The sequence below is a fragment of the Aquila chrysaetos genome, chromosome 24, assembly GCF_900496995.4.
Source record: "Aquila chrysaetos chrysaetos chromosome 24, bAquChr1.4, whole genome shotgun sequence".
NCBI classification, from domain to species: Eukaryota; Metazoa; Chordata; class Aves; order Accipitriformes; family Accipitridae; genus Aquila; species Aquila chrysaetos.
The window spans coordinates 5,628,139-5,655,074 of NC_044027.1; the positions used below are offsets into that span (position 1 = coordinate 5,628,139).

The following is a 26,936-nucleotide window of genomic DNA, read 5'->3' on the forward strand; positions in this document are numbered from 1 at the left end:
AAGCCAGATGCCAAGTGGCACAAAGGGAGTCTTACAGCAGATACATGGTGTGGTCCTGCCATTTTTTACTATTTATAGCTGTTCCCTATCCAGCAGGAGATTTATTAGCCAAAGCAGCTTGATCTGACACCAAGAACTGGGTAAACCTTGTTCCCGAGTGGCACAGGAGCTGCCCTCGCTGTCACTCCCTCGAGGACTGAGGGGATTTACAGCTGCTGGGGTCTCACCTATGAGGTCTAAGAAGATGTGAAATGTCAAAGCGATTAAAGCCTAATCACTGGGAATGTTCCCAGCTAATCTTTGCCCAGACCCCTAAGTAGGGACATGGATTAAGGCAGCTCGGGGCTGGGGGGGGATTGCCAGCGCTCAGCTTGGTGGCACCAGCAGGAGCATCTCCCTTACCAGGGTTGGACCCAGCCTGGGGTGAAGAGGACAACATTTTGGGGCTTGCAGTGGGCAAGAGGTGGGATGATCTAATGGGTTGAAGGTGATGATGGTGGCAAACAAACCTTGTGGGTCTGGGTCAGTGCCATGCATGGGGTGATGGTCCCCTGTGGGCCACCAGTGACAGCCCGTGTCTGCCCAGAACCTCCTCTCCTGGAGGATCTGATCTTTTCAGTCCTTTAAAAACCTGAAGTAAAATAAAGTGAGGAAGTAGAGCCCTCGTAAGAAGGAAGCAACCCTTCCCCACGCAGATCAACATCCCCTGTTTGCAAAGCCTTTGAGGAAATGTTTGATAGAGACACAAAGGGTTGAATCACCGGCTGCCGAAAAGCCCCAAGGAGTGGAATACCTTGCAGGGGCTCTGTCTAATTTGGCCCAGGGTAATTAGGACTGTGAAAACATCGCAAAAAATCCCACTCCTGGTTTCTGCCTGGTGGTGCCAGCAACAAGCACAGCGCCAGCACCGTGCTTCCTTTTGGCCGGGAACCACGCTGGGAGACTTCTACTGCAGGAGAAACCGAAACTGCTCTTGTCCGTTTGCACCCATCATGAGATTCCTGTCCCCTGCCTGGAGCCCAGGGGACTGTGCTGGGGCTGTGACCGGGGCAGGGCGAGCTGGTGTTGGGGACATGGTGGGCACCTGGCGGGAGGATCATGCGATGTTCCTATTTGTTTTGCATGTGAGCTCATGCAGTGCCAGGTGTGGGTTGGGATTTGCATGGAGCAGAAAAGGATTTTGTCTCCTTGCTGACTTCCTGGAGGACATCATCTTCCCTCGGCACATGGGATGTGTCTGCCAGGCAAAACACCGGTGAGAAAAACAACTCATCTCTCCCATTTCCTTCTGCGCTCTTCCCAATACCATGGCTGAATCAAATATCCTCCTTCTGTGATCGCTGGACCTTTCCCCACCCATTGGGGCAGCGGTGTTGGCGAAACAAGGCGCAAAACCTGCACAGCCCTTTGCACAACGGGCTCCTGGTCCTGAATAACCCAACTCAAAGCAGGGATGCTGCCCCAGCGCGGCACAGTGGGATGAGGATGGGAGCAGCCACGGCTGCCGTTAGTGCAGCACCCCAGGGCTGGCGGCTCCCGGAGCCCAGGTCCCTTCTTGTGAGCAACTCCAGCATCTTGGTTTAATCTCTTAGTTATAAAATTGAGACCCTGATTTCCTGTGGCCACTGAAGATATTCAGAAGGTATTAAAGAAGGGCAAGTTATTAACCCTGGGGTTTTGATCGGTTTCCAACTCTTGGTATTACCTTCATCCTTCCCTAAACGCCCTGCTGTGGCTTCAAACAGCTAAAGCAATCACCTCCCCTGAAAATCCCTGGGATCACAGACACCAGCCATCTGGGCACTGATCCTGCCTGGGCAAAAAGCAGCCCGGTGCCCCGCACAGCCCCCTGCCCGCCCAGTGCTCAGGGTGAGTCGGGGGGCCTTCTCCTGAAAGCATCTCAGGCTGCTTCTGGGATCTTGCGTCTCTAAAGTCATTAGTCCCCGCTAATCCTGCTTTGCCAAGTGCCAGGTGGGGGAGGGTGGCTTAGAAAATCAGCCTGGCACTTAATGAGCCAATTAATGCAAAATTCGCTGTCACTAAGAGGATGATGACAAGGTTTCATCTCACGGGACTGTGGCACCGGGCCAGGGAGGATGCTGTCTCCTGGGATGCTGTCCCGGGGCATCGGTGTTGGCAGCAGATGAGGGTGCAGGGCAGATTTTGCAACCCCCCGCTGCCTTGAGAAGCCCCCCGTAATTCATTACAGGACAGAGCGATTTGTGGGAAATGCTGTGATGTGGCTGTGCACCCTCTTGGCTGGCAGACACCCAAGGTGTGTCCCCAAAGCCCAGCTTCTCCTGGGCTTTGAGGATCCCAAGGGGAGCCCAGGGTGTCTGGGCATGCCGTGAAGTCCTCGCGGGTCTGAGCTACTGGCTTTTGGGGTGCTGCCCTCCTCTTGCCAGATCGGGCATCTCCCGTCCTTCCCTGTGCATGGACACTCGTCCTCTTGTCTGTCCTGCCTTGCCTCCCCTGCCCCTCTCCTGGGGCTGGCCCTGCCTCGGCGTGGAGCTGTGCTGTTTGCTGGGCTTTCTCCTTCTTAGGGACCTTCTCGCATTCACCGTGCACCTCCCCATGGAGCTACTCACTTGTCTTCTTGGAGGGATAATGGCTTTTTCGTGGCCACCGCACTGTCCTTCATCATCTGGCTCTGGGAATGGAAAATCCCATTAAATACGTTACTTCGTGGCAGCTGCAAGGGAAGAAACTATTACAAGATGCCCGAAGGAGAGCCTGGGGGGAGAACATCTCCCAGCTCAGCTTGGCTGGGGTTTGCACTCACAAAGTGCTTCTGGAGCACCACATTTTGTAGCAAATCCAGCTCCTATGGGGAAACTGTCCTTGTGCCGTGCACTGGATAGAGAAACATGTTCCCACAGGTCCCATGGGATTGTTTAGAACTTTCCTGAAGCTTGGCAGCTGGGGCTGGGCTCGCCTGAGGAGGTACAAGTGCTGAGCGAAGCAGGAGCATCCTATGCCTCTTCCATGCAATGCCTGTTGAAATCCCCAGGGGCCTGATGCCCATAATTGGCAGAGTTACTGCACAGAGAACATGGAAACAATTTCTTCCAGCATGCAAACACTCATGCACTTCCAATGCACTTGCGTGTTCAGATCAGTCGCAGTGAGAGATGATACCTTTTGCCCTTCTTCTACCTGCAGATGTTTGCCAGTGCTGGAAGAAAGTTCTTTAAATGAAGGCATTTGCTTTCCCAAGGGCTGGAGGAGACAGTGGCATGAATCACACAGCTCGGGTATCACCAGAGGGCTGATGGAGAGGCTCGAACATGTTGGAGACTCACCCAATGAGGGCATAATGTAAAACCAACATCAAATGGAAAGACAAGAAATGAGAAGACCAAATGCAGCAAGGCTGTTTATCTACAGCAGGACGTGGTCACATGCGAATGCCCTAATTCAAGCAGTCGTTCACCTCCGGGATAGCCGAGATCTCGTTTTGATATATCTTTGAGCTGCCAACTTGCTCCTGCTTGTCCTGTTGTCCAGGCAGCAGCCGCTGAGGACAGCCTTGGCCATGCCGAGTGACATTTATCTGGGGGGGTTTGCAGGCAATGGTCACCTGCTGATGGGCAGCAACCCAGGGTTGCTGGAAACTTCAACCCAGTGACATTTTGCACATCAAGGTGGGGGGTCTCTGCCCCCAGGTATCGCACAGGACATGATTCTTGTTGTGGGGACCCAGCGATGCCTGGAGAGGCCAAGGAAAAACGTATGAAAATTTGGGGTGAAACAGCACTGCAAAGGTTGCATCAGGATGCTGGGACTGTCCTCTAATTTCTCGTACTGTCCTGGCCGGGCTGGTGCACCAACACGGGGAATGAAAGCTGTCTCCTTCAGCCTGTCTGTTACTATATAGATGCCTATGTTCTGTATGTATATACAACCTTGAATGTAACAACATATGTAATATTCATTATATAGTGTGCATGCTGTATGCATTTGGACAACATAAGCAACACAGTATTTAGTAATATTTAAAAAATACATCTGTTTAAGATGGCAATTTTTATTTTGCAAGTTGGCAGCAGCATTAGGTTATTAAGGCTGAAAAGACACTAGAAATCTACTGAATTTCTCCTTGTTTATTAACTATCACCCAGCCAATGAAGGCAGCCTGAAGGCAGTTTGATTTTGGTTCAGTAACCCCAGATTTGGGGAACACGGTGCTGCTGTGGGCATCCTTCTGGGGCCTTACAGAGCACAGTGCTGGAGCGGGGGAAGAGAAGAGCAAATCCAGCTCCCTGTTTTCCCCCCGCAAAGGATATCCAAGAATCAGACAAGGACAAAACTCTTTCAATAGGGACCAAGTAGAAGTAGAATTTCCAAACCTAACCCAACATAACGCCCTGCATCCACCCCTTGTGTAACACCCTCTGGCTTTAAGTGTCTTATACAAGCCTTCACTCACTCGGTACTGAGCTGTGCTTAAGCTGGGATTGATGGAAAATCCTATTTAGGAAAACACCCTTGATGAAGAAAGCATGAAGCAAAGAGGAAATTTTACATGGATGTATCCAAGTGTGACGGGCACAGTAATGCGGGGACCATTTCTGGGAGGGCTCCCAGGGCACTTCAGATCACTTGGTATAAAAGGTGAGCCTTGATGCAGCCCTGAGCATCTGAGCTGGCTGTGGTTGAGGATTACAAGAGCTGTTTTGATCAGGGGAAAAATTCTGTTTTTAGCACAGGCAGCAATTAAAATAGCTCGTGAAACTAAACGCCTCAGGGACCTGTCATAAAAGGAGGTAGAAAATCCATCTTCTGGACTCCTCTGCAGCCAGAGACAAGCCTGGAGGAAGCAGAGGAGAAGAGAGCTCAAGGTTCACCTGGTGAAAAAAGACAACCATCGAGCCAGATACGCCAATTTGATCTCAAGATGGCTGAGGGGGATCTCCGGGGTTCGAGCACCCGTTTCTCGCTCTCCTTTTCGGGCAGTGGCTTTCTCGTCCTGTACCAGGTTGGGGTGGTGCAGTCCCTTCTGGAGCTGGCTCCCGAACTCCTCAAGTCCGCGTGCAAGGTCTATGGGTCGTCCGCCGGCTCGCTCATTGCCGCCGCCGTGGTGTGCGGTGTCAGCCTCGGTAAGACAATTACTGCCTAGATTTCCTTACTATAGATTTTTTATTTCAAAATAGAAATAGAGAGCTAATGCCTTAAAACACCAGTGGGGATGTGATACTGGTGTAACTCATATCACTCACAAGGCATAAAAGAAATCTGCAGATATTGCCACTTTTGGCAGCAATTTTGGGTGGTGTAAGCTGAAAAAGCCAGTTATTACTGTCTGAATGTTATCTCAGATGATCAGGTAGATACTCCATGGGTAAATCTGGACGTACCTGTATTTATTGGTGCATTTTCCTGCTCCTGCTGAAGGAGCAGATCTCCTTCTCTTCTGCTACGAGGTCTAAGGAGTGCTGAGATGTGTCCCTCACACAAGAAAAGCAAGTCTACACGGCCACAGCGGGCGGATACGCCCATGTAAAGCCCCCTTCTCCCCTATGGATCAGGTCCCTTGGCATCTTTAGCTACAAAGGGACATGAGTGACAGTCACGCAGGTATCTCTAGAGCCAACAGCCCTGTTTGTTTGCATGTTGCTTTGGGTTATCCCACTCAACCTTCCCAGCACAAGGGAAGATGTGGCACGATTCCCGTTTCCAGATAGCAGAGCACTTTTCCCCTTGGCAAAAGCTCAAGGGCTCGTCAGCAAGACATTCCCGGGGGAACAGCAGTCCCCACTCCAGCCCGGGGCTGGGGTTTCTCTTATTGCCACAAAAGAGGTTTTACTCTGAACCTCTTTAGACAATGTGGAAACAGGCCCCCCAACAATAAGATCATCTATGTGTAGAATTAATTCAGAGCAGTTAATCCACTTTTAATAATCACATCCTCCAATATTTCCAATTAGTGTCCATGGGTAAACAAGTGTACACAAGACTTAAGTCTTTGAAGGCTGATCCATGCCCTGCTTCAAGCAATGGGCACATTTAGGAGGAGCGGGGGTTTTAGGGTCCAAATAATGATGGAGGAAGCAGGGAGGAAACCTGCAGTTCCTGAAACCTCTGCTGGATGCTAGAACCACTCTGCTGGAGCTACAAATAATTCAAAACTTTGGCAAATATATTTAGACAAAGCAGAAAGGAACCTTTCTGTCCATAAGGGTATGAACTCCTCTACAAATCAGCAAAGGCCCCAAAACTTTCCTCTCTGATTCCTCATGCTGGAGTAATTGGATGGAGCTGGGGCTGTCCAGCAGGTATAAACCAGTTTGGTAACTGCTCTTTCTGTGGGCACCAGCGCTGAAATGGAGGTCTGCTTCACTGGGGGTGGGTGACACCAACCACTTAGAGGTGCTGAGAGGATCTTGGGCCCAAAACACCTTCCCCAGGAGAAGAAAAGACCTTTTGGGTAGTGATGACTTTGGTTGGGTTTCTAATAAGGAAAACGAATGTGGCACAAACTCTGTCAAGTTCACATTGGGGAGGATTGGGGCAAAAAGAGGGTTAAAGGTGTGCTTGGCTCCTGATGGGATGTCCCATGGAGTGGCTGCAGTCGTGTACCTGGTCCCTGTCCTGACCCTGGCCCGGGCTGGGTGCGGAGCTCTGGGCTCTCTGAGCCAGGTTGTCCTCTGCCACCCCACAGGTCACCTCCTGGGCACATGCTTCTCACCAGCAACCTGGTGCAGGTGGGGACGGTCACGGCATTGCATGCCAGGGTCATCCCTCGCTCGCCCCGAGTCAAAGCCCTGTCCTGAGCCAAAGGTCCCAAAGCTGGGCTTGGCTCTCACCCCCTACCTGGCAGCTTGCGGGCAGTTTTCCAGGTTTTCCCCCATTTCCAGGACACAGAGCAGCCAAACAGTGCCTGGTGGGTGCATCACCTGCCTGGGGTGTCTCTGGCTCTTTTGGCATCCCTGAGGACCCTGCGTGAACCCACCGAGCATTAACCATCACACCACATGGCCTGAACATCCGCTCAAACATTTATAACCCCTCTTAATACCTGTGTTGCTCCAGTTGTCTTCGGGACACTCCATCTAATCCATCTGTCTGTCCGTGCTTTTAAAGCAATCTCACGAGACAGCCCGGAAACCTTTGCCCCTACAAAGCCACGGTGCTAAGGCAAGCCCACAGCTTCATGCCAGTGCAGGGTCCCGGGGAGCCCACCCAGACGCAAGGATGGCTCTTTGCAGCGCTGGGGAGCCAGATAAGCTTTTTGCTGTAAGACTTTAACTGCCCAAGGTGGGGTATTCCCCCAAGCGAGCTCCCTATTTCAGCAAAGGAACCAAGCCCTCTCCCTGGGAAAAGGCTGACCTCGGGGTTTCCTGCACCCCCCTTCTCTCCCGTCACTGCGCAGCCTTTAAAACCTGGTGTCTCCTGAGCCCTCAGCCGAGGCTCTGCAGCTCTGCTCCTTTAATCCAGCTTCTGTGATGTGCAGACGCATGTAATGACTATTAACACTGGCTGGGAGGTCACTGGGGGAGCTCAGATGAGCGGGGAGTCCCAGCACGGTGGAGGCAGGGTGCCTGGCTTGCAGGAAAGCCCTAAGCAGAGGGGGTGGGGGTCTGCCTCTCATACAAAATCAGAAGTGGAAGGCAGGAACATGTTGTACAAGTCACATTAGCACCGAAAACTCAGTGTCTGCACCTGCGTCCCCCTTCCCGGGGCTCTTCGGTGCCTTTCCCTAATCCCCGGCCAGGCACATCTTGAGCACCCATCTCCGGCGCAGACAGGGATTTCACCAGTGGGGTCATGCTCAGCAATACGTTGTCCTTTGAGGACATCATGGGGGTGATCTTCCCCTTTCCGTCCTGCCACAGTGTCCCCCACGGTAGCAGCAGTATCATCCTGGGGTCATGCGAGGGGCTGCAAAAGGCTTTATTTGTGAGGAGTGTTAAAAATATGATTAAAAATGTAACTGCTAGGGCAGCGGGGATGTTGACTTTCTCTCTCTCTTTCCCCCCACCCCTCTGTGTCAGATGACCTAAAGGAATTTTTCTTTGCCATGGCAAAGGAAGTCAGGAAAACCATCCTGGGCCCTCTCTCGCCCAAGTGCAGCCTGCTGGCGAATATCAAGACCGTTTTACAGCAGATGCTACCAGAGGACTCCTACCAGCTGGCTTCGGGGCGGCTGCACATCTCTCTCACACGGGTGGTGGATGGCCAAAACGTCATGGCCTCTGAGTTCAGCTCGAAAGAGGAGCTCATTCAGGTAAAGGGACCTTCCTCTGACGCTGTAGGAAGATCTCTACCTACTGCTCGGGGTGGAGGTAGCTAAGTGTTGATGACTTTAACTACATTGTTTTCTACCCAAGATGGGGACGGTGTCAGGAAGCTTTGCCAGAGCTGTGGTCCCACCAGAGGGAGCTCCGTGAGGCTTGGAGGGAGGGAGGAAGATGTGGTTAGGTCCAGAGTCAGGCAGGCATAAATAATGCTAAAAAAGCAGAAGGTTTGTTTCCAGCCTCCAAATGCTGATGCCAGTGTGTTGGGCAGCTCTAATAGCATCATAGAATCGTTTAGATCGGAAAAGACCTTTGACATCCTCAAGTCCAGCCGTTAACGTAGCACTGCCAAGTCCACCACTAAGCCATGTCCCTAGGTGCCAACATCTACATGGCTTTTAAATACCTCCAGAGATGGTGACTCAACCACTTCCCTGGGCTAATGACTCTTTGCAAAAAGCTGTGTTAATGATAACATGACCTCTCAGCTTTCTGGACAGGTGTCTCCTCAGCCAAGTCCCACCAGCAGTAATTTTCCTTGTTGCCTCAGCACTTTCCTGGGAGGAAAGAGCTGGACAAAGCATCTGTGCTGCCAAACAACAAGCAGCTGATTAACCAGTAAATTACCTGCTGGGGAAAGAATCCCAGGGCAACTCCTAATAGAGCTGACCATGAGGTTGTGGACCTGCTTGTCCCAGGGAGACAGCAGAGGATGGCAAGTCCATGGAGATGTTAGAGTTCACTCCGTGGTGCCTGCCCTAGGTCAACCCAGGAGCCCAGGATACTCATTCCCATCTGACGAGATTGATGGAAAATGGTTGCAAACAGCCCAGCAGTGGCTTCATCATTGACAAGTCCCAGCAGAATGAAAATGCGTTGTGAGGATGTCTTGGTTTTGTCCAAAAACCCGCAAATATGAAAAATGACCCCAAAGCTTCACCTTGCCACCATCAAAGGGCAGTGTTTGGACAGTGATATATAGATATACAACTCTAATATTGCTGGCAGCTATAAAAGTAAAAAACGAAGTGCTATGCCCTTCTCAAGAGAAGTGTTTCAACTTTATTGAAATGAGATGTTTTCCCCTTGAAACTTTTCTTCTTGACACAGTTAAGTGCAAAGTCCAGCCTGGCTCCAGATGATTTGTCAAGCCTGAATTTGCAGGCACCCAGTCAACAGCTTTTGTCCAGGACAACTTTGACAGGAACATTTTACTTCTGCAATCCCTCTCCTCCCCCAGGCTCTCCTCTGCAGCTGCTTTCTTCCTATCTACTGTGGATTCATCCCTCCATCCTACCGAGGTGTGGTGAGTGATATTTCCAATAAAACATACACTCCCAGCAGCATGTTCTTGGGTTTGAACTTACATTCCCTTGAGCAGAAAGGGATATATATGTCTAGGCTTCTTCTTTAGTTAGTGGAGGATGATAAAGCCTTTTAGCTTGCTCTTCATCCCATCCTAAGAAGATAGCTGGAATTGCCATCTGGTGACCCCTCTCCTGCTTTGCCTATGGACAGAGCCTGAATGACCAGATCTTGCCTTGCAGATCTCCAGAGTGAGAAGAGAGGACACCCACACTCAGGACTTTGACACACAATCCAGTTATCCTGGGCAGGATCTGTCCACAGTGCAGATGTCTCCGTTAGCTCAGGTGCAGACGTGCATGGCTGAAATACCAAAAGTTCGTGGGAGGATCCTCCCCCAACCATGTGCATATTCGTACTCTGAGAAACACCGCAGTGAAGTCAACAAATTCAGGCTGGCTTGTTGCTAACCCTCAGTGAAGGAGGAGCACAGCAGCGTGGTGGTGAAGCATGGACGGCAGAGCAGCTGATGCACCGTGACCTGCTTGTGTGCCAAAGCCCACAAAGCCACGATATCAGATTTGCAGCCGGTATAGAGCTAGGATCTTCCCTTGACCCTTGTTGCTCTGCACCAATTGAACCTATTTGGTCCTCGGATGTCTGTACCTGGCTGTCAGGTCAGATGTCCAGCTTACCCTGGACTGCAGGGCTTGCCCACAAAGTGTATGAAGTTTGCAGGACCCAGAGCTCAGCGGCGTTGCTGCACAAGGCTCCTCTGGGCTGTTATTTCACGAGCATTTAATTCGATCAGCTGCAATCCTTGTAACCTCAAATCCCACTGAAGTGGGTGGTAAATTCAGATTCCTTTTGGAATACAGCAAATGACATTTTCCTTGCCCAGTGAGTAATCCTCCAGGGATTTGCAGGCAATTATTAAATGCAGGAGCCCTACTGCTTGAGCTCAGGGCTTGAAATTTATACGACACTGTAAATTCAGTGATGTTTGAATTGGCAAACGACTGCCGAAACAACTTTACAAAGTTTTGTGAATTAAAATAATTATATTTCTCTTTTAATAACTGCTGTGGATTACAGCACCTGGTTGAGAAGCTGGCCGGGTGCCATTAGGCAGGGCAGCAGAAGGAGCTGGCAAAGGCCAGGGTAAAGAGCAAGGGGTGGGAAGAGATGCCATTGCAAGTGGGAAGAGAGGACGTGTTGGGACTGGTTCACAGCAGATGTTGCCTTTGCAGCTGCTTGCTTTCCCCTTGGTGACGCTGCACTCACACGCACACTGTAACAATCCTCAAAGTAAATCCTCCTGCTTTTCCCCCTCAGCGATACGTTGATGGAGGATTCACTGGCCTGCAGCCTGTTTCCAGCTTGGAGGAAGCCGTGATCACTGTGTCCCCATTCACGGGAGAGCTCGATATCTGTCCGCGGGATTGTCCCGCTATCTTCCTCTGTTTCCAGATCTTCAATGGCAGCATTCAGATCTCGATAGAAAACCTCTGCAGGATTAGCTATGCTCTGTTTCCACCTAGTGCCATGGTAAGCCCACCAGGTCTTCTTCCCAGCTTCATTTTGGTTAAAACAAATCAATGCTGGACCTGCCTTCCCAAGCTTTAATGTTCAGTTCAATCATCTCCCTCACTAATTAATCAGTTTTCAAGGGGAGGGGGCAGTACCCACTGGTTTTGCAGTGCTTTTTTTAGTGGATACTGCTGGTGGGTGGCCAACCTGGGATGGGGTCCACCTTGGTTTGACAGCCTGCAAAGGACCAGCGCTTTGGTGGTTGGAAACCAACTTGTGCTTGCTGCCTTCCCAAATGGGCCATCCCAACCCTCGACAGTCAAACAGCCTTGGAGAGATCCTGCCAGTGCCTGGATGGAGGGCTCTTTAGTGACCTCAAATGTTTCTCCTTGCAGGTCTTGAACGACATTTTCTCCCAAGGCTACCAGGACACTGCCCTTTTCCTGTACAGGAACAGTAAGTGTCACCCCAAGACCTGAAGGGCAGCCTCGAAGCGTGACGCACATGCAAACCTCAGCCCTTTCTTTCCATGTCTCACAGATGCCTTTGGCTTTAACTACTTCGATGGCAATTTCCGCTTCGCCAGCATGTGTGGGAAGAACGACTCTGCACAATCCAACAGGACGTGCACCGGCCTATGCAAAAGGGTACCACAGTGCCTGATTCCTTGCTTCCTGCCAGGTAGAGGATTTGGGGTACTGATCTTGGGTTTTGGGGGTGGCTGGGGCCACTGAGGGCTGCTGCAGTCTTTGAGAGGAGCAGTATTATGTTTAAGACATTATTGAGTTATTTATTACAGTAAATATTTCTAGATCTGTAGTAGCCGTTTGCAAAGAGGCTTTGTAAGAGCAGCTCAAGCTGGATTCTGTACCTACAGGCTGAGCTGCAGCAAGAGTTGCTGCACAAGAGGAATTATTGCACTTATTGGGTTATTTCTGATTACTGGTCTCTATTTACTTCTCTGTTGTCACTCCTGGGCACAGGCTTGGCTCTGTGGAGGAAGGAGCAGGTGACTGGACTGCAGGATCCACTGTCGAAGGTCCTGTTGCAGCCATACAGGCTGCCAGCTTTCGTCAGGAAGGGGTAAGAACATCTTGATAGAGGCATCGAAGCCGAGAGTGATACAGAAACCAGCGGTTTCAGGCAAGACAGCTGAAGGGAGACAGTGCAAGATTAGCACAAGGCACGCAGGCGTCCCTGCAAGCCCAGCATCGGGGTGTGCAATGGGCTGTAGCATCATTCGGATGGCAGCTCCATGGGAAACACACGGGGCAGCCTGTGGGGCAGTGCGGGCTGGCGGCGAGTCCCTCCTTTTCTATGGACCGGGGCAACCTGATGCACATCTACTGCATAATGCTTAGCAGCATCCCCTTCCTCTGCAGGAGGATTTGGTATTCCCTGAAGGCAAGCTCTTAGGGAGAGTGGGTATGGCTAGCAGGAACACCATAGGATTGCTTGGTTATGAAAAAGCGTAGCACAGTGTGCATTTACCATTAACACCCTCCCCCTTTCGCTGCATTTGCCGGTCATTAAACTCAGCTTGTTTATTTTGGTTTTGCAGGCTGCAGAAGCTGTGGGGGCTGCTGGAAGGTATGAGCTCCATGGTAAAACGGTTCCAGAAGCTCCTCCAAACCACGGTGCCTGGTTTGCCTAAGACAGCCGTGGCCAGGAGGTGAGATGCTCCGGGGATGCAGACCCTCAGTGGAGGGAGGGCAGGTTGCAGAGCAGGGAACGCCCGGGGGACCTCACCCATCGGTCACTGATGCTGAGTGTGGCTAAAAATTCCAAATGTGGAGTACCCCACATTAGAAGTAGCTAATTTTTGTCCCCATGATATTATTTATTTAGTGACATCTGAAAGAAGCTATGAACTAGCTTAGTGCTGATTCCCTACGGCGCACATTCACCAAGATCCTGAAAGGTGTTTTGGCACTAAACTCTCAAGGATTCAAGGCAGTTAACTTGTCACACAGATAGCTTTTAAGCCGTACCTCCCTAAAACCTGCTTGCAAGTTACTTCACGTGCAGCCAGTGAAAAGACTTGCACAGAATGATTTCATACTGCAGGCAGCTACACAATTCCTCAGCTGCAAAAAAGCCCTTCAGTATCAAACGCCCCTGGGGCTACTTGTCCCTGTTGGTTCATTGACCCTGACTCAACTAACTGCCAGCTTGTTCCCTTAGGTAACCACCCTGGATGGGCCCTGGGGGTCTCTGACGCCATGTAGTTCTGCTGCCCCGGGAAGCGGTGGGCGACACCGGAGCTCATTTAACACAGCAGCATGACTGCTGGGTTTTTTATGGAGGTTTTCGGGGGTGGTTTTTTTTCACTTGGGGAAGCCAGTTGATTTTATTTCCAGTGCTACTGCTGCAGTCTCCCTGCTCAGGACTGATCTGCTTTAACATGACGGCCGAGGAAAAGCACTGCGGTGCTGCATCTGTGACCAAACTGCAGTCTGCGCAGGGGAGACTGGGCATTTTTACTTGCATGCATGTACAACCCAGCCACCAGTTTCCCTAGCCACTCCACTTGCTGATCACCAGCAGCATCCCTCGCCCTGCTTTAATGCAGATTACGGGACAAGCATTTGCCAGGAAATGCCACATTTTAAGTGTTTTCCTCCCACTCAAAAACTTCCAGAGAGATTCATCAAATAGAAAACAGAGAGAGAGAGAAGCCTTAGGGAGCATCACACTCGGCAGGAACTAATTTTTGTCCCGTTCCCTGAAGTGATTTTACCAATTATTTATTCTTGAGCTTCATACACCCTCGGAGGCCTGCTTGTCCTGCCAGCGGAGGTAGGCACACATTTGGACCTCTCTGAATTTGCAGCTGTGGAGAAGGATAGAGAAACCTAAAGATTAACCTCCCCCTGCTTCAAAGTACCACAGTCTTGCAGACTGCATCTCCTATTGCACTGGGAGAGCTGACGTTTCACAAATATGTTAGTTCTTTTCATGCAATTTTCTGTAACTCGCTGCTACAAACAGCGTATGGTCCAGGCAAACACACCTCACGTTGCTGGTCTGTACGTAGAATGAATTGGCAGCACTCTTAATCATCCCAAATACATTTTGCACATCAGAGGCTGACGGATTGGCTTTACCCCAACTGAGTCTCCCCCGTTTGTTGGTTCACGATGGGCAAGAAATGGATCACAGCAGCACAAGCTGTTTATTTGAATAAACAGGTTGTTTAATTGCACAAAGGGAAATGGGAAAAGGGAAGTTTTGTCCAAAGAGCCCTGGAGACTGCAGGCTTGAATGTGGGGAATAGCTGAAGGCTGCACTGATGTAAACAGATTCAAAGTTAACTATGACGCTCAGTGAAAGAATAATGTAATATGTTCTGCTATCTCTGGTTGAAATCATTGACCTGGGAATATTTTTTCTGCAATGAGCTTGCTAAAAGAAACCTGGATGCTTATTTGCATTGGATCCGTTAAAACCTACTCCTGTCTTCCTTCCATCCTGGATGGATTTACATCTCTCAACCCTGCAGCCAAAGCTGGGCTGCTCAATACCAGCTCGTGAACTGTGACTATGTTCCTGTCACAGATCAAAGTGGAGAGAGCACAGAGACACTCATCGCTCCCTGGGCAGGAGTAGGGCCAGTCAGCCCGTCATTTGGTTTTGCTTATACTGCACTTCTCCTTTCCCTCCCAGGCAGACAGCCCCACTTCTGCAACAGCCCTTCTACCAGGCTCCTGATCTTCCTAGCAAGCACCACCACCTCCAGGCAGGATATAATAATTTCAGCCAGCCTCAGGCAGTAACGCTATCCCTATTCAAATGCAAATTAAAATCCCCCAAATAAAATTCTCATATAGGAACTGGACATCCAAATCCACTAAATTTGTTTGCAAATCTCAGCCACAAACAGAAGCATAGTTTGAGCTACCCAGTGCATCCCACCTACCACTACATGGCATGGGGCTTGAACATAAAAAGTTAGTAAAACTTTGAGAACTTTAACAAAAAACAGCCTACAAGGAACACCCAAACCAAAAAAAACCAATCACAGCAGAGCCCCTCCTGCTCCAAACCTGCAAAGATGTGCTAAGATATAAGTATTTAAAGACTCATCACTCAAAGCAGCTGTCTTTTGCTTTATTAATCCCACACCTTTTCAAGCAAGCACCCCTTCTGCTGTCTCCTCTGTATGAGCTTGGAGCTAACGGCAAAAGGAGGCTTTGCCAGAGGCAGTGGAGAGGGGCAAAGTTTGGCAGCTCTTTGAATCACCTTGTGCAGAAGCTTGTTTCACCCCTAGGGAAGCAAGTGGGGAAATCCAGCTGCACCCAGTTCAAACCAGCTGGAATAGATCCTGTCTTCAGCCTGCAATGCCTCCTTTAAAGGCAGGTCATGGGAATCACCTGGGGTTGGGGGGGGGGGAAATACAAGGGGGTTTGTGGCCCTTTCTTTGCTGGTGACATTGCTGCTACAGTGTGCTCTTCAGTGCAGCTTGGTGTCTGTCTGCAGGCTGCGTTGCAAGTTGCTTTTTCTCTCTTTAAAACATGAACTGGAGCCAAAGGCAGCAGCAGGGTCAGAAATGCTCTTCTGTGGCTGGCATGGCCCTAAAGAGAGTAAAACCATGTTGGTCAATCTGACAGACACTTCTGGAAGTTCTTGTGAGACAAACTAGATTCAGATACCTGATCAGGGCTGCTTCTCTCCCTCCTGTTGTCTAGAGGGTAATAGGATAAGCAGGTTTTGATATCCTTAAAATATTGTTCTTATACTGCTGTCCTGTTGCTTGCCCTGATCTGGATCAAACTTAGCAGAGATGCGAAGCCTGAGGTGAATGGGATGAGAGTTTGGAGACAACCCAAGACAGCAGGAGCCCTCTCTAAAGCTAGACCCCACTGCAGATCTAGTGGGAAGGGGAGTCCTGGGGCCTGATCCATGCAACTGAGCCAAATGAAAACAAACATGTCCAATCCTGCCTGTGTCTCTGGCTGTTGGCTGCAGATGCTTTATGCCAGACTCTGCTTCTAGTCTAGATACCAAGGAGGGTGCAACTCATTGTGCAACTCTCCTGGTGGGCACATGGATAAAGAGGCAAATCCTTGTGGTTAACCTGCTAATCTAGCCTGAGCCTTGCTGGTGTGCAGGCTTCACCACAGCAGTAGTCCTTTGGAGACATTCTGACTTATTCAGGAAAACAGGTGTGAGCTGTTGGCAGGTTTATACCCTTGCTTATTTGGTAACCACTGATATTATAGAATTGTGCAGATAAACAGCAAAATAGCCTTTTCCTGGCCTAGATCATCAGGGCTTTTCCTTCCTAGAACTGAAAAATCTGATGTGCTTCTCCTCTGGAGACTGAGAGCTCTGACTTACCTCTTGGTTGCTCTCTGGCCTAACAAATGAGTCTTGACTCCTTCCACAGGTGACCTTAGGTTGGTGAAAATTGTTGCAGCCCAGCTGCAAACCAGAGACCCAGACACCTGATAGCCCAGAGCCTGCCCAATGCCCAAAGAAAACTGGTTCCTACAATGTTGCTTTCAAAAGTTCCATGCAGTTCAAACTGATGCAGCCTTTAAAAAAGCAAGCATGGAAGCAAACTGTATAGTCTAACACTGTCATGCATTTCTATATTGGGTCTCTTCCCATAGGTAAAGTTGTCTTGTTTTCAATGGAAATGTTGTCTTTGCTTTCATTTTATGCTTTTCAAGCTTTTATTTTTAGATCTGGAATGGTAATGGTGCTGTTCTTTCCCCTTTATTTTCCTCATTTGGTGTGGTCCTCCTGGATATAGCAGAACAATAGTTGGGTCTTTTTTCACTTTTAATTTAATTTATCTGGCAACATTTTAAACCATCATCATGTTGGAAAAGCTGCCTAATTTTTCCTAAGCTGGCAAATTCTGAAATGTTGAAAGACTCAGAAAGAAAAAGAAAAAAAATAATAAAATTTAAAGAAATGTTACACTCCAGCACATACTTCTTTGTATTTCACTAGTAACAAGACAACAAACTGGAATCTGAAATGCTGACAGTTCACCAGTTTTCCACATCAAAATTGAAATAGGGAGGGGACATTGTTTTGCATAGGATTGCAGAAAACTAGAAGTTTTGGATTTAAACCTGCCTTATGTTGCTTAAAAATGATACAGGTAGAGGTTTACCTGCAGCTTTAATAAGCTTTTCTTGCACTGAAGTATTTACACATGGCTGCACACCAGAGTTACTAAGTAGAAATTTTCATTTACTTGGCACAGCAAACCCAGCTCTAAGCATTGAGACACTGCTCCTTCCCCGACCCTTAATGAAATGATACATGGGCAGAACCTGGTATTACCTTGCAAGGTGAGTAAATTACCTTGCAAGGTGAGTAAATCAGCTCTTCATAGAAAGAGCTACTTCTCCAAAGACCCCTTCTGACCTGGCCACAGCCTAAGTCCTCAATCCTCACCCAAAACAAGTTCAGCATGAGGCTTCACTAATAACCACTGACTCAAGAGGGGACTTTCTCCCATTCCTGATGTTTTCACCTACTGGAGCCTGCAAAAACTCAGCCAGCCTCTTTTGGCAGTGAGAGCCCTGGGCAAGTGTCACTTAGCTAATGAAAACTGATGAGGTAAAGGAAGTCCTGCTCCTCTACCTTCCTTGTGGCGGAGAAGGTGGTGTGGGGCTGCTTCTTCCACTTCATCTGCTGCCTGGATGGTCCCTGGATTCTCTTCAGTGACATCCTCAGGGTATGTGGCTCTGGAGTGAAGTACTCTTGTTTCTGACTTCCAGTGCAGGGTCCCTTCACCTTTCTGACCGGATTCATTGGCCAATGAAAGCATAAAGTCATCATCAAGATAATTTATGCCAAATTCACCTGGTGGGAAGAGAATCCAGCTGTCACTGCTTGTTGCTCAACTACCAGGTCTCCAGCAATCTGAGGCATGACCAGGGCTGACTGGAAAACAGAGGGACTGATGACCACAGTGCATGGCTAATCTGAGTTGGGTTTCTGGGTCAGGGATCACCAAACATTGCTGCTTTGTACACCAGTGGGTTATCAGTCTAATACCACACAGGGCCCCCGAGCCTGCCTACACTTCTCCTGCCTAGGTCCTGGGGACCTGTGTTCCCTGGAAATCTCTACCATGTCCAGTGTGGCAGAGAAGAGGGGACCTGACATCATCAGAGGGGAAGGGGTGAACAGGGAGCTTCAGGAGAGGCCACAGAGAGGATGGGACTCAAGTAATCCTGGCAATGCCAGGGATGCAGATGTCTCTGTCCTGGTCACTCTAGGTGCACTGGCAGCACCTCTTACCTTCTGTCAGCAAACCAATGTTGTAAGAGAAGCACCTGACCTCCCTGCTCCTCACTCCCAATCACTTACTCAGTCTTTTTAAGTAGGAGACTGCGTCCTGGTAGCCATGGGTATAAAACTGGTCCAGAACCTGCAGGAGGGAGATGGCAGTCAGGGAAGATGGGCCAGCTATAGGGGCCTCATGGCTCTGTGTACCTGTAGAAGCAGCTCACTTGACGTGTGGGAAGCTGAAAAATATACTGCAAGCGGTGGATGTTTCTTTTTGATATGTGTAAAATACAGTCAGAGAGTTGGAAAGTGAAGAAGGCAGCTGGGGTATCTTTGGGACTGATGTCGTATTCGCCAGAGAAAGCAGACACGGTGATCGTGGTCCGGGACACGAAGTTGGCCCTCCATATGCCGAGTTCCCCATCAACGTAACGCTAGGAGAGAAAACAAGGAACCCTGAGCCCTCCTCTTTTCAGAGAAGAGTGCTGTATCACAGGTGCATACATTTGGGGTTTCTTCACCACCCAGTCCCAAACTAGACTGAGGTGCTGGGGCTACAGAGATCGCCTTCCAGGGAACAGCCCTGACCACTGTCCCATGCGCTCCAGGTCTACATCCACCACCTCCTCCCTTCCAGCAGAAAAACTACTCTTTCATGAAATCAAGGGAAAGTGCAGCAGAAAGGTGTTTAGCTAACCCCATGGACAGGCTGAGGATGGATGCTTTTTTAAGAAGGTCAGTTCTCTCTGCAGTGAGGTCAGATTGTGGGGCAACCTGCGTTCAGTTCTTCCCTCTGCAGACACTGTGAACACAGCACCAAGCAACTTTGGTGGCAAACACAGGTATAAACAAGCTTAATACCACCACTGGAGAAAGGACACAGGCTAGATGGGCCCTTGGCCTGACCTGGGATAGGGTCTCCAGACCACAAGGCTACTCACCACTCCACAGTACGTAGGAGGTAAAAATCCAAAATATAGAGGGATGAAGCAGCTGCATATCACGGCCTGTGCGTGAGATGGAAAGCACGGAGGTGAGCAAAGAGCCACGAAAACCTGTTGCCTTTGGGAATGGTGGCTCATCTGTGAATGCCAAAATGGGGACCCATGGCGGGGTTATTGGGCACCACTGACTCTTGTGGACCAGACCATGTCTGATATCCACAGCCAGGGTTGGAGAAGCAGGAAGGTAACCTGTGAAATGCCTCATTTTTCCCCCTGCATACTCAGGCCCTGTAGATAATTCAGCCAGCAATCAGAAGGGCTGATTTTCTTATTATTTTCAGCTTGTGACCCTGTCTGGCTTCAGAGGGTGGCAAGGACAGAAATCATGGCATGGACTACTGTAAGGCCCCAGTTTTCCCCTGTGGATGCCGTGGGGCACGGACAGGCAGTAAATCTCATGCAGCTCTTCCCCTTGCAGTGTGGCTATGGCCGCTCTCACCTGAATGAGGTCCTCCCGCGAGGCAAACTCTGAAACCACCACACTTCTCCAGTCGTGCACACGGGTGAGGATAACATGCAGCTTTCCAGATACCAGCTGGTGGGCGTTCGTAGGCAGATATTTGTTTAAGACGTCCCTTACAATTTTAAGGATTTTTCCTCCAGGAATACACCCCCAGAAAGTGGGTTTCAGAGCACTGAGGACGTACAGCTTCGCCTCCTCTAAAGCAAAGCAAAGCAATCATTGCATATCCCTTATATTATTATTTATGTACTTTCTGGGCTGCACTTCCACCTGGTAAAGGGGCATTTTACCATGCTGGTAAATGCTTTTAAAGAGCTATTATTTTCATTAGGGCTGAAGCTTTCATGAGTGGACCCAGATGCTCCAAGGTCTTCAATATTGCAGGAAGCAGAAGTATTTTGTTTTCTTTTCCCATTTCTCTCCATTTCTTCCACAAGACGTCTTAAAATTTTTTTGAGACATGGGAGAAAATTGACAGGAAGCCTTTGCGTAACATTTCCTCCTGTTGGCTCTGCATCTATGCCCACTAACATATTTCTCAGCTGTGTGACCATAACTTTCTTTTTATTTCATGCAACAGCAATACTGATCCTCCCCATATTCAATATTTTCTTTCCCCTCTGTGTTTTGGGAATCTACCAGCAATCCCAAATGCCTTATTAGGGAGGGCACTTCTGTTTCTTCTATTAGATATGCTTACCATTAATTCAAATTAATAAGATGCAATGACTTATTTAATAACTATATCTAGTCTATTTTCTCTGTGCTGGTTAATTTACCCATGTTTTCCACTCTTAAAGAAGTCAATAAAGTAAAATTCTGAGGAATTAACCACTGATTAAGGATAATGTAAAAAAAATGATCTTTTGCAACTCCAAAATTTCCAAACATTCGTTCTCTTTAGACACAGAATAAATGGAAGCGCATAGCCCTTACCTAGATCACACTCACACAATGCAACTGTAGCCAGAACTGATCCTGAAGATGCCCCATAGACCTTGGATGCAGATTTCAGTATGTCAGGTGACAATTCTTGCAGAGCAGATAACACTCCAGCTTCATATGATATCAAGAAACTGCAGCCTCTAAACAGTATAGAGAAAGGTCTTTTCTCATTTCCATTTATCTTCATCACCTCTGCTAACACGAAGCACTCAAGCCACAAGAAAGCAGCTGCCCAGGACAGGTTCGAAGGTTTTTTCTACAGCCAGCCAATAATTAGCTGTGGCTGTTCCCAACCTGCTTCTGTTTCTGACCACACTCTTGCTGTCTTATATCTCTCTGTTTGACATAGATCTCTAAGCCAAATGTCCAGTGAAACAATAGCAGTAGGCAAAGTGGATGATATCATGTCTTAATACCTAAAGCCAATCATTAAAATAAAATCACTACATTGCAATATGTTTCTAAGGTGTGCACTTAGCTGCTGGGTAAAAGCCCCAGGCAATGTGCAGGGCCACATGTCACACTGATATGTTGGGGAAGCAGCCCAGGGGAGGTCAGCAGAGCCTCTGAAGTGAGCCCTCCAGAGAGAAAAACCGCTTCCCCAAGCTGGCGGTCTGCTTTAGTGGTGCCCTGGGGTCCCAGTCTAAGTTTCCAGCCTCCTGGGAGGTAGGAATCAGCAAATATTCCCTGGTATACAAGAGTCTTGCAAGATGCTGCTTGAACTGTCTTACCCCATTTGTAACAGGTTACCAAACCCATCACAGGGAGTGGGAGAACATGATTGGATTATTAAAGAAATCACAACCCAAGTTGTTCTCCTAGTTTTACAATTTCAGGGTTTGAGTTTGCTTACAAAAGGGTAAAAACAGAGTCCAGGTAACAACTCGTGGCTTAATCTGCCTCCTAAATAGCTGAGGTTTCAGTAGAGCAACAGGTCAGTAAAGAAGTAAAGAGGGGGGAAAAAAGGCTGACAGACACAGTAATCTATTGATTATCCATCCAGAAATGCAAAACCTTCTTAGCCTTGCAGCTAGGCAAGACATTGGGAAACTGCTATGGGGAAAAGCAGCACTGAAAGCTGTGCAAGAGCAGGAACAGCTGTTCAACACAAACAGTAAGAAGTTGGACATATTTCTCTGAGATACATGGAAATCTACCCAATGTCTCCAGGTAAAAAGGCTTCCAAAACCACCTAGGAGATGCTTCTCTCCCTCTTGCTGTGTGTTGAGGCAGTGCTGGGTGAGTTTTGTGGCTGGATGCAGGCCCGATCTATGCAAAGAGGCTGCAAAGCAACCCTGATGACCATGCAGCAGCTGTGCTGGATGTGCTGGTGCTAACAGGGCTGCAATCTCCACTAAACCCCAAACTCTTGTTGTCTGAGCCCCATCGGCACAGTGTTAATCCAGCCCCAATTCCACATGGGAGCAGTGTATGTCACCACCCAGCTCCACCCAGGAGCCAAGCCACTAAGCTCCTTGCACACACCTTGCATGAGCATTGCAGATCCCACTGCTGAACTGCAAAGGAAAAATAGCAAAGAAAAAACGAAGACTCAAGAAGAGAGGAATAAATATATTCCATGCCTAGTCAAGAGAACAAATGCACCGGAAATAATTTTCCATCTACTCTTTAGTGTAAGGAAACCCTAAGAATTAGCTGCAATGAGAAGAGTCAGTTCCAGAAGCTGCTCTGTGCTGTTTATCGGGTGCAAGAGGGATGTGGCATTGCAAACCCAGTGGTGAGCCACTCAAAGGAAGCTCTTGAGATTAAGGAAAACTTTGATGCCCAGCTCCAGGACAAGGGCAAAAGAATAAAGCCAGGCTTGCAGAAGCAACAACATTCCCACTGCTTCAAGCCTTGGGTTCAAGCCCTCCTCCCCTAAGTGAGCAGCATGGGCAGGGAGCTAGAAATGTGACACATTATTGCACTGCTTTCCAAACACAGCTGGATAATTGTATTACTCAAATCGCAAACCAAACCCACAGATCAGGCCACACAGGCCATGTTTTACTCTTAATTGCATCTCTGTATTATTGAGATAGTTTGTAAATTCATTTGTTTTAACTTCTTACCCAATCTTGCAGCACCAAGAAGTAAATAGTGTTTATAGTGGAAAAGTAGAGGGAAGCCAAGTCTCCACCTGCTTACTCCATTACTAGCAGTTACTGCCATCTCTCCCCATCTTTAAGACAGTCAGACTGTCCCTGGTGTCTTTCAAAAGGAGCAAGGAGTAAAAAAAAAATTGCAAACTTGTTTATGCAGCCCTGGCTAGGCTTTGTGTCAGAGTGAGAGGTAGCCACACCTGAACAGTGGGGCTTGTAACATAGAAGAAATCTGAATAGGAGTGACCCAGGTGGCATAAACAGTAACTGAGAAATCCTGCTGTGGAAATGCAGAAGCTGTTTCTTGGCCGCTCTCTGTCCTGTACCAGGATGGGACAGATTGTATGCATCCCTGCATGATGTCCTGGGCTTTAGGTCTGTTGTTTTACCAGGCCAAACACCCTCATACTCTTTGGCATGTGTCATGTCTCCATCACTGGGTCAGAAACAGCTCATAACAGAGGGACCCTGATCATTTATCTCTCGTTTTTCATCCCAGCTTTGAAGACAAAGCCACGCTTGGCCTTGAGCAAACTGACCACCCAGGGTGGGCCAGTTTGAAGAACCACTTCAGGTAGCCAAGTGAAACAAAGGAATCCACGTGCATTCACAAAATGACTGACAATACAGGGCAATACCCAAAATAGGATTTTCCTCCTATGGCATTAAAATGAACCAGAAGCTGACTCAGCAGCCTGGTCAGGACACAGCAGGGAATAGGCTGACAGATGCCAAGAGGTTATCTTGACTCCCCCAGGTGGTATATTTTAGCACTGACCTGATGCCAGACCAAAACATTTCTTCCACAGATCTGCAATGACAAAACTGTGACCTCAGGGCTGCACTGTCCTGGGAATCCAGTGGTGTTCCTAACCCACATACGGTTTCTGATGTGCAAGTCATTTCAAGAGAAAGACTTTGAGGAATTAATTTCTGTGGGACAACAAATCACCTCACTGCTTTGAAACAGATGTGCAGTTTGTCAGACTTCAAGCACTAGCAGATACCTTGACAAATACATTAAATGTGTAGTGGATGAGCTGGTACTGCTGTGCCTTGCAGGATTTAACTAGCTGCGAGCTGTAAGTGCATTGCTTCTCACGCAGACCACTGGATGTCCAGAAATATCATCTCCTGCAACTGAGAAAAATGAAAAGCCACGTCCTGAATGTTTTTTCTCTCAGCCATGTATAACACAAATTCATTCCCCTTAGACAGCAGTGTCTGGCTACTCTAAATGCATCACCCTGGATGAGGAAGCTTTTAGCTAGGCAGGATGTTTAGGGCAAGAGGCAGAGGTCGGGAGGGGCTGAGCTCATCCAAGCTGTGCGCTGAGTCACCTCCCCAAATTTCCTAATCCAGCTATACTTGTAGCAGTGCCCAACACTGATCTAAAAGCCCCATGACAGTTGGAAGATCCCTGGCAGGGACAAATCCTGTGCAGGACCAGGAAGAATTTTGAACTCTGAAGCTGCTGATGCAAAAGGCACTTGGAAAAAAGTTACTGACTGCAAGATGTTGAGCTGGAGAGGGCTCATGGCTTGCCAGGAAAGCAAAGCTCCTCTGAGATTTCCAGAACAGGGACAGACTACCCATTGCTGTTAGGAGTCTGTTTCCTCTCTCTTGGGGCCAGCAGGGATTAGCCTAGGCTGCATCCTCTGTCACACATCCTGGACAAAAGGGTGCAAGTTCTGGTTTTGGCTTCACATTTGCATTAGCAAGACTGTCCCAACACCAAAGGATCCATCAGCCTTGCCTATAGCCCATGTCCTGCTTCCCCTCATACAAGCTTAGCCTCATTGCCTTGCTGCTTCTGTGAATAATTGGAAGCAACCTGTGATGCTGCAGGTTCCAAAACAGAGAAACTGGGCATTCCCTAGAGCTACAGCAGGAGAAAAAAAAGTAAAGGATTGGGGGGTGGGGGAGAGAAATAAATCACTGTAGAAATATATTTTAACAGTTTTATTTTGGGTTGAAATCTTTTCATGTAAGAGTCTAATCTTGGCAAAATCAGTTTATGTCTCTCTTTTTCAGCTTCATGGAAGATGAATATTTTTTTGTTTATTTATGTCTAAATAGTCCGTAAAGTGATTAATCAAGGCGTTTCCTTGGCACCTCCCCAGCTTAGTGCACTGAAGCAGGAGCATGAACAAAGGTGTGGCTCAGACAGCAGTCTGAACTTGCCCATGCCTGGGGAAATGCCATTTCTCCCAACTTGGCAACGTGCACTTTGCTCACCCTGTGCACCTTGCCTACCTCTTAGCCAGCTCAAGTGTTATATCATAAATCACTCACTGCCTCCTCACCAGAAAACACTGACAGTGGTTCCAGAGACCGTGCTCTCATCTGCCTGCTCTCCTTCCAAAACACTGATTTTGCCAGAGTTGACATGATCAACATTTTTGCCACTGATTTCACTGACAGCCTTTATTACAAGTAGGAAAGAAAGAAAAAAAAAAAAAAAAAGATTAATGATCCATCCTAGACCTTCCCTTATAAACTGGTATTTCTGTGATTTTGGCAGCTCCCAGAATGTGCCCCAACATTTTTTTTTTTTTTCCTTATAACAGGAATGTGGCATACAAACCTCCAGTCTATACAATGTTTACCATTATTTAGAGAAACCCTTCCCCTACTCATGTGACAAGTATCTCATCCAGGCACATGACATGATGTCACTGTCTACAGCAGCCAGATGAACTGTCCTAATAGTGATGAAAACCACTGACTTCACAGGTGTCCTACAGTTGCAGGCAAAGGAAGTAGCATATGGTGCTCACAGAAGAACGGACTACCGCTGCTGTAGGTGGTTTCCTGCTGATAGCTGCACACATGGGGCTTTAAGGACAAGGAGATGTTTGAAGCACATCTCCACCTCCAGTCTGAAGAAGTCGGGGCAGGCACTACTTCAGGCTAGCAGGGATTCTTTAGCCTTACCAAACCCTTAAGATCACCCTGTTATAGTAGTAAGATACCATAGTAGTAGATGCTACATGATATCAGAGCAAAGTTACATCATCCCCTTTTTAGGCAGGGGAGAAGGCCTGGGAAGAGCTGCTTCCCCATTAAAAGGCAGCCAGAGTCACACTCACTCAACCTTTCTGATGCATTAATCACCTGTGCTTATGCCCACACCGCTAAGGAGCTTTTCAGTGCTCTTGGCTGTAGGATTGCTATTGCCACCCAGGACAGCAAGTCAGCAGCCACATAACACATTCTGGAAAGAGAAAAGCCCAAGGAAAAGGTAGACTTTGCCTCTTAAAAGTTTAAAGACCCTTACCAGTGCAAGGATGCGGAAACCTACAGGCCCTGAGGCAGAATCTGAACACCTCACATCGGCAGTTTAACAAAAAGGGCTATCTCACACTCTAAAGAGAAAAGCCACAACTTGCAGAAAACCCTGCTAATCTTTACAGAGGCATTTAGCATTTTCTACCAATAATGGCAGCCATTTAAGAAGCCAAAAAATCAGAACACCTGAACTCCTCCATGATTTGAGAGCACCAACACATAGTGGCCATTAGCGACAACAGACCTAGCCTTTTGCTTCAACATTTGCCTCAGACACAGTCTCGGAAGGGCCTAGCAGGAGCGGGCACGTCAGAACCACCAGCCCGGGACTGAGTGAGGGGCGACTCTGACCATTAACCCCCCCAGAAGGGCCGAGGCCGCTGAGGGGGCACCCTCAGCGCCGCTAACAGAGACGGCCCCGGCGTGAAGCCAGGCCTGTTCCCGGCCTGCCCCAGGAGGAGCCGGGCAGCCCCACGTCCCCGACCTGGAGCTGCCAGACCTGGAGCTGCCGGCCCAGGGCCGCCTTCCCGCCATCCCTCCCTGCCTCACACACCGCCCGCCCAGCTGACGCCACGCAACCACCACCCCACTATTCCTCCCTCCTTTTCTCTTCCCCTCCTTATTCCAGCCCCATATCCCGCCACAGAGAGAATTAATATGGGGAGAAAAAAAAAAAATCCATTCGTGGCAACCCCCCCAAAACGCCCGCCTCGTATTTTTAAAGGCTCCCGATGCACGCATGCGCAAGACCGGCGTTTGCCTGGTCCGCCATGTTGGAGAAGGGCAAGACTGAGGGCAGGAGGCT

At 48.7% G+C, this 26,936-nt stretch overlaps 1 protein-coding gene across 4 annotated transcripts; it reads left to right on the forward strand.

Annotated features, from left to right (window-relative positions):
• The first annotated feature begins 4,447 nt into the window (after window positions 1–4,447).
• On the forward strand, window positions 4,448–25,513 carry PNPLA1 (patatin like phospholipase domain containing 1). 4 transcript variants are annotated; one of them, XM_030000596.1, is made up of 10 exons: window positions 4,449–4,614; window positions 4,705–5,099; window positions 7,995–8,227; window positions 9,478–9,543; window positions 10,878–11,090; window positions 11,468–11,528; window positions 11,613–11,753; window positions 12,056–12,155; window positions 12,634–12,744; window positions 14,739–18,612. In XM_030000596.1, exons 2-10 carry the CDS (start codon window positions 4,898–4,900, stop codon window positions 14,887–14,889), a joined length of 1,278 nt encoding a protein of 425 aa, XP_029856456.1. In that variant the 5' UTR covers window positions 4,449–4,614; window positions 4,705–4,897; the 3' UTR covers window positions 14,890–18,612. The 4 variants fall into 4 exon arrangements, with proteins under 4 accessions (XP_029856457.1, XP_029856456.1, XP_029856458.1 ...); XM_030000597.2 differs by lacking the exon at window positions 14,739–18,612 and adding an exon at window positions 25,411–25,513 and having other exon boundaries at window positions 4,448–5,099; XM_030000598.1 differs by lacking the exon at window positions 14,739–18,612 and adding an exon at window positions 18,621–19,294 and having other exon boundaries at window positions 4,449–5,099.
• Window positions 25,514–26,936: the final 1,423 nt, after the last annotated feature.

Coding starts and splice junctions, on each gene's coding strand:
- PNPLA1 (XM_030000596.1), top strand. CDS start 4,898: ATGGCTGAGGGGGATCTCCGGGGTTCGAGCACCCGTTTCTCGCTCTCC. Junction 9,544..10,877: donor CTCCATCCTACCGAGGTGTG/GTGAGTGATATT, acceptor TTTCCCCCTCAG/CGATACGTTGATGGAGGATT. Junction 11,091..11,467: donor TGTTTCCACCTAGTGCCATG/GTAAGCCCACCA, acceptor TTCTCCTTGCAG/GTCTTGAACGACATTTTCTC.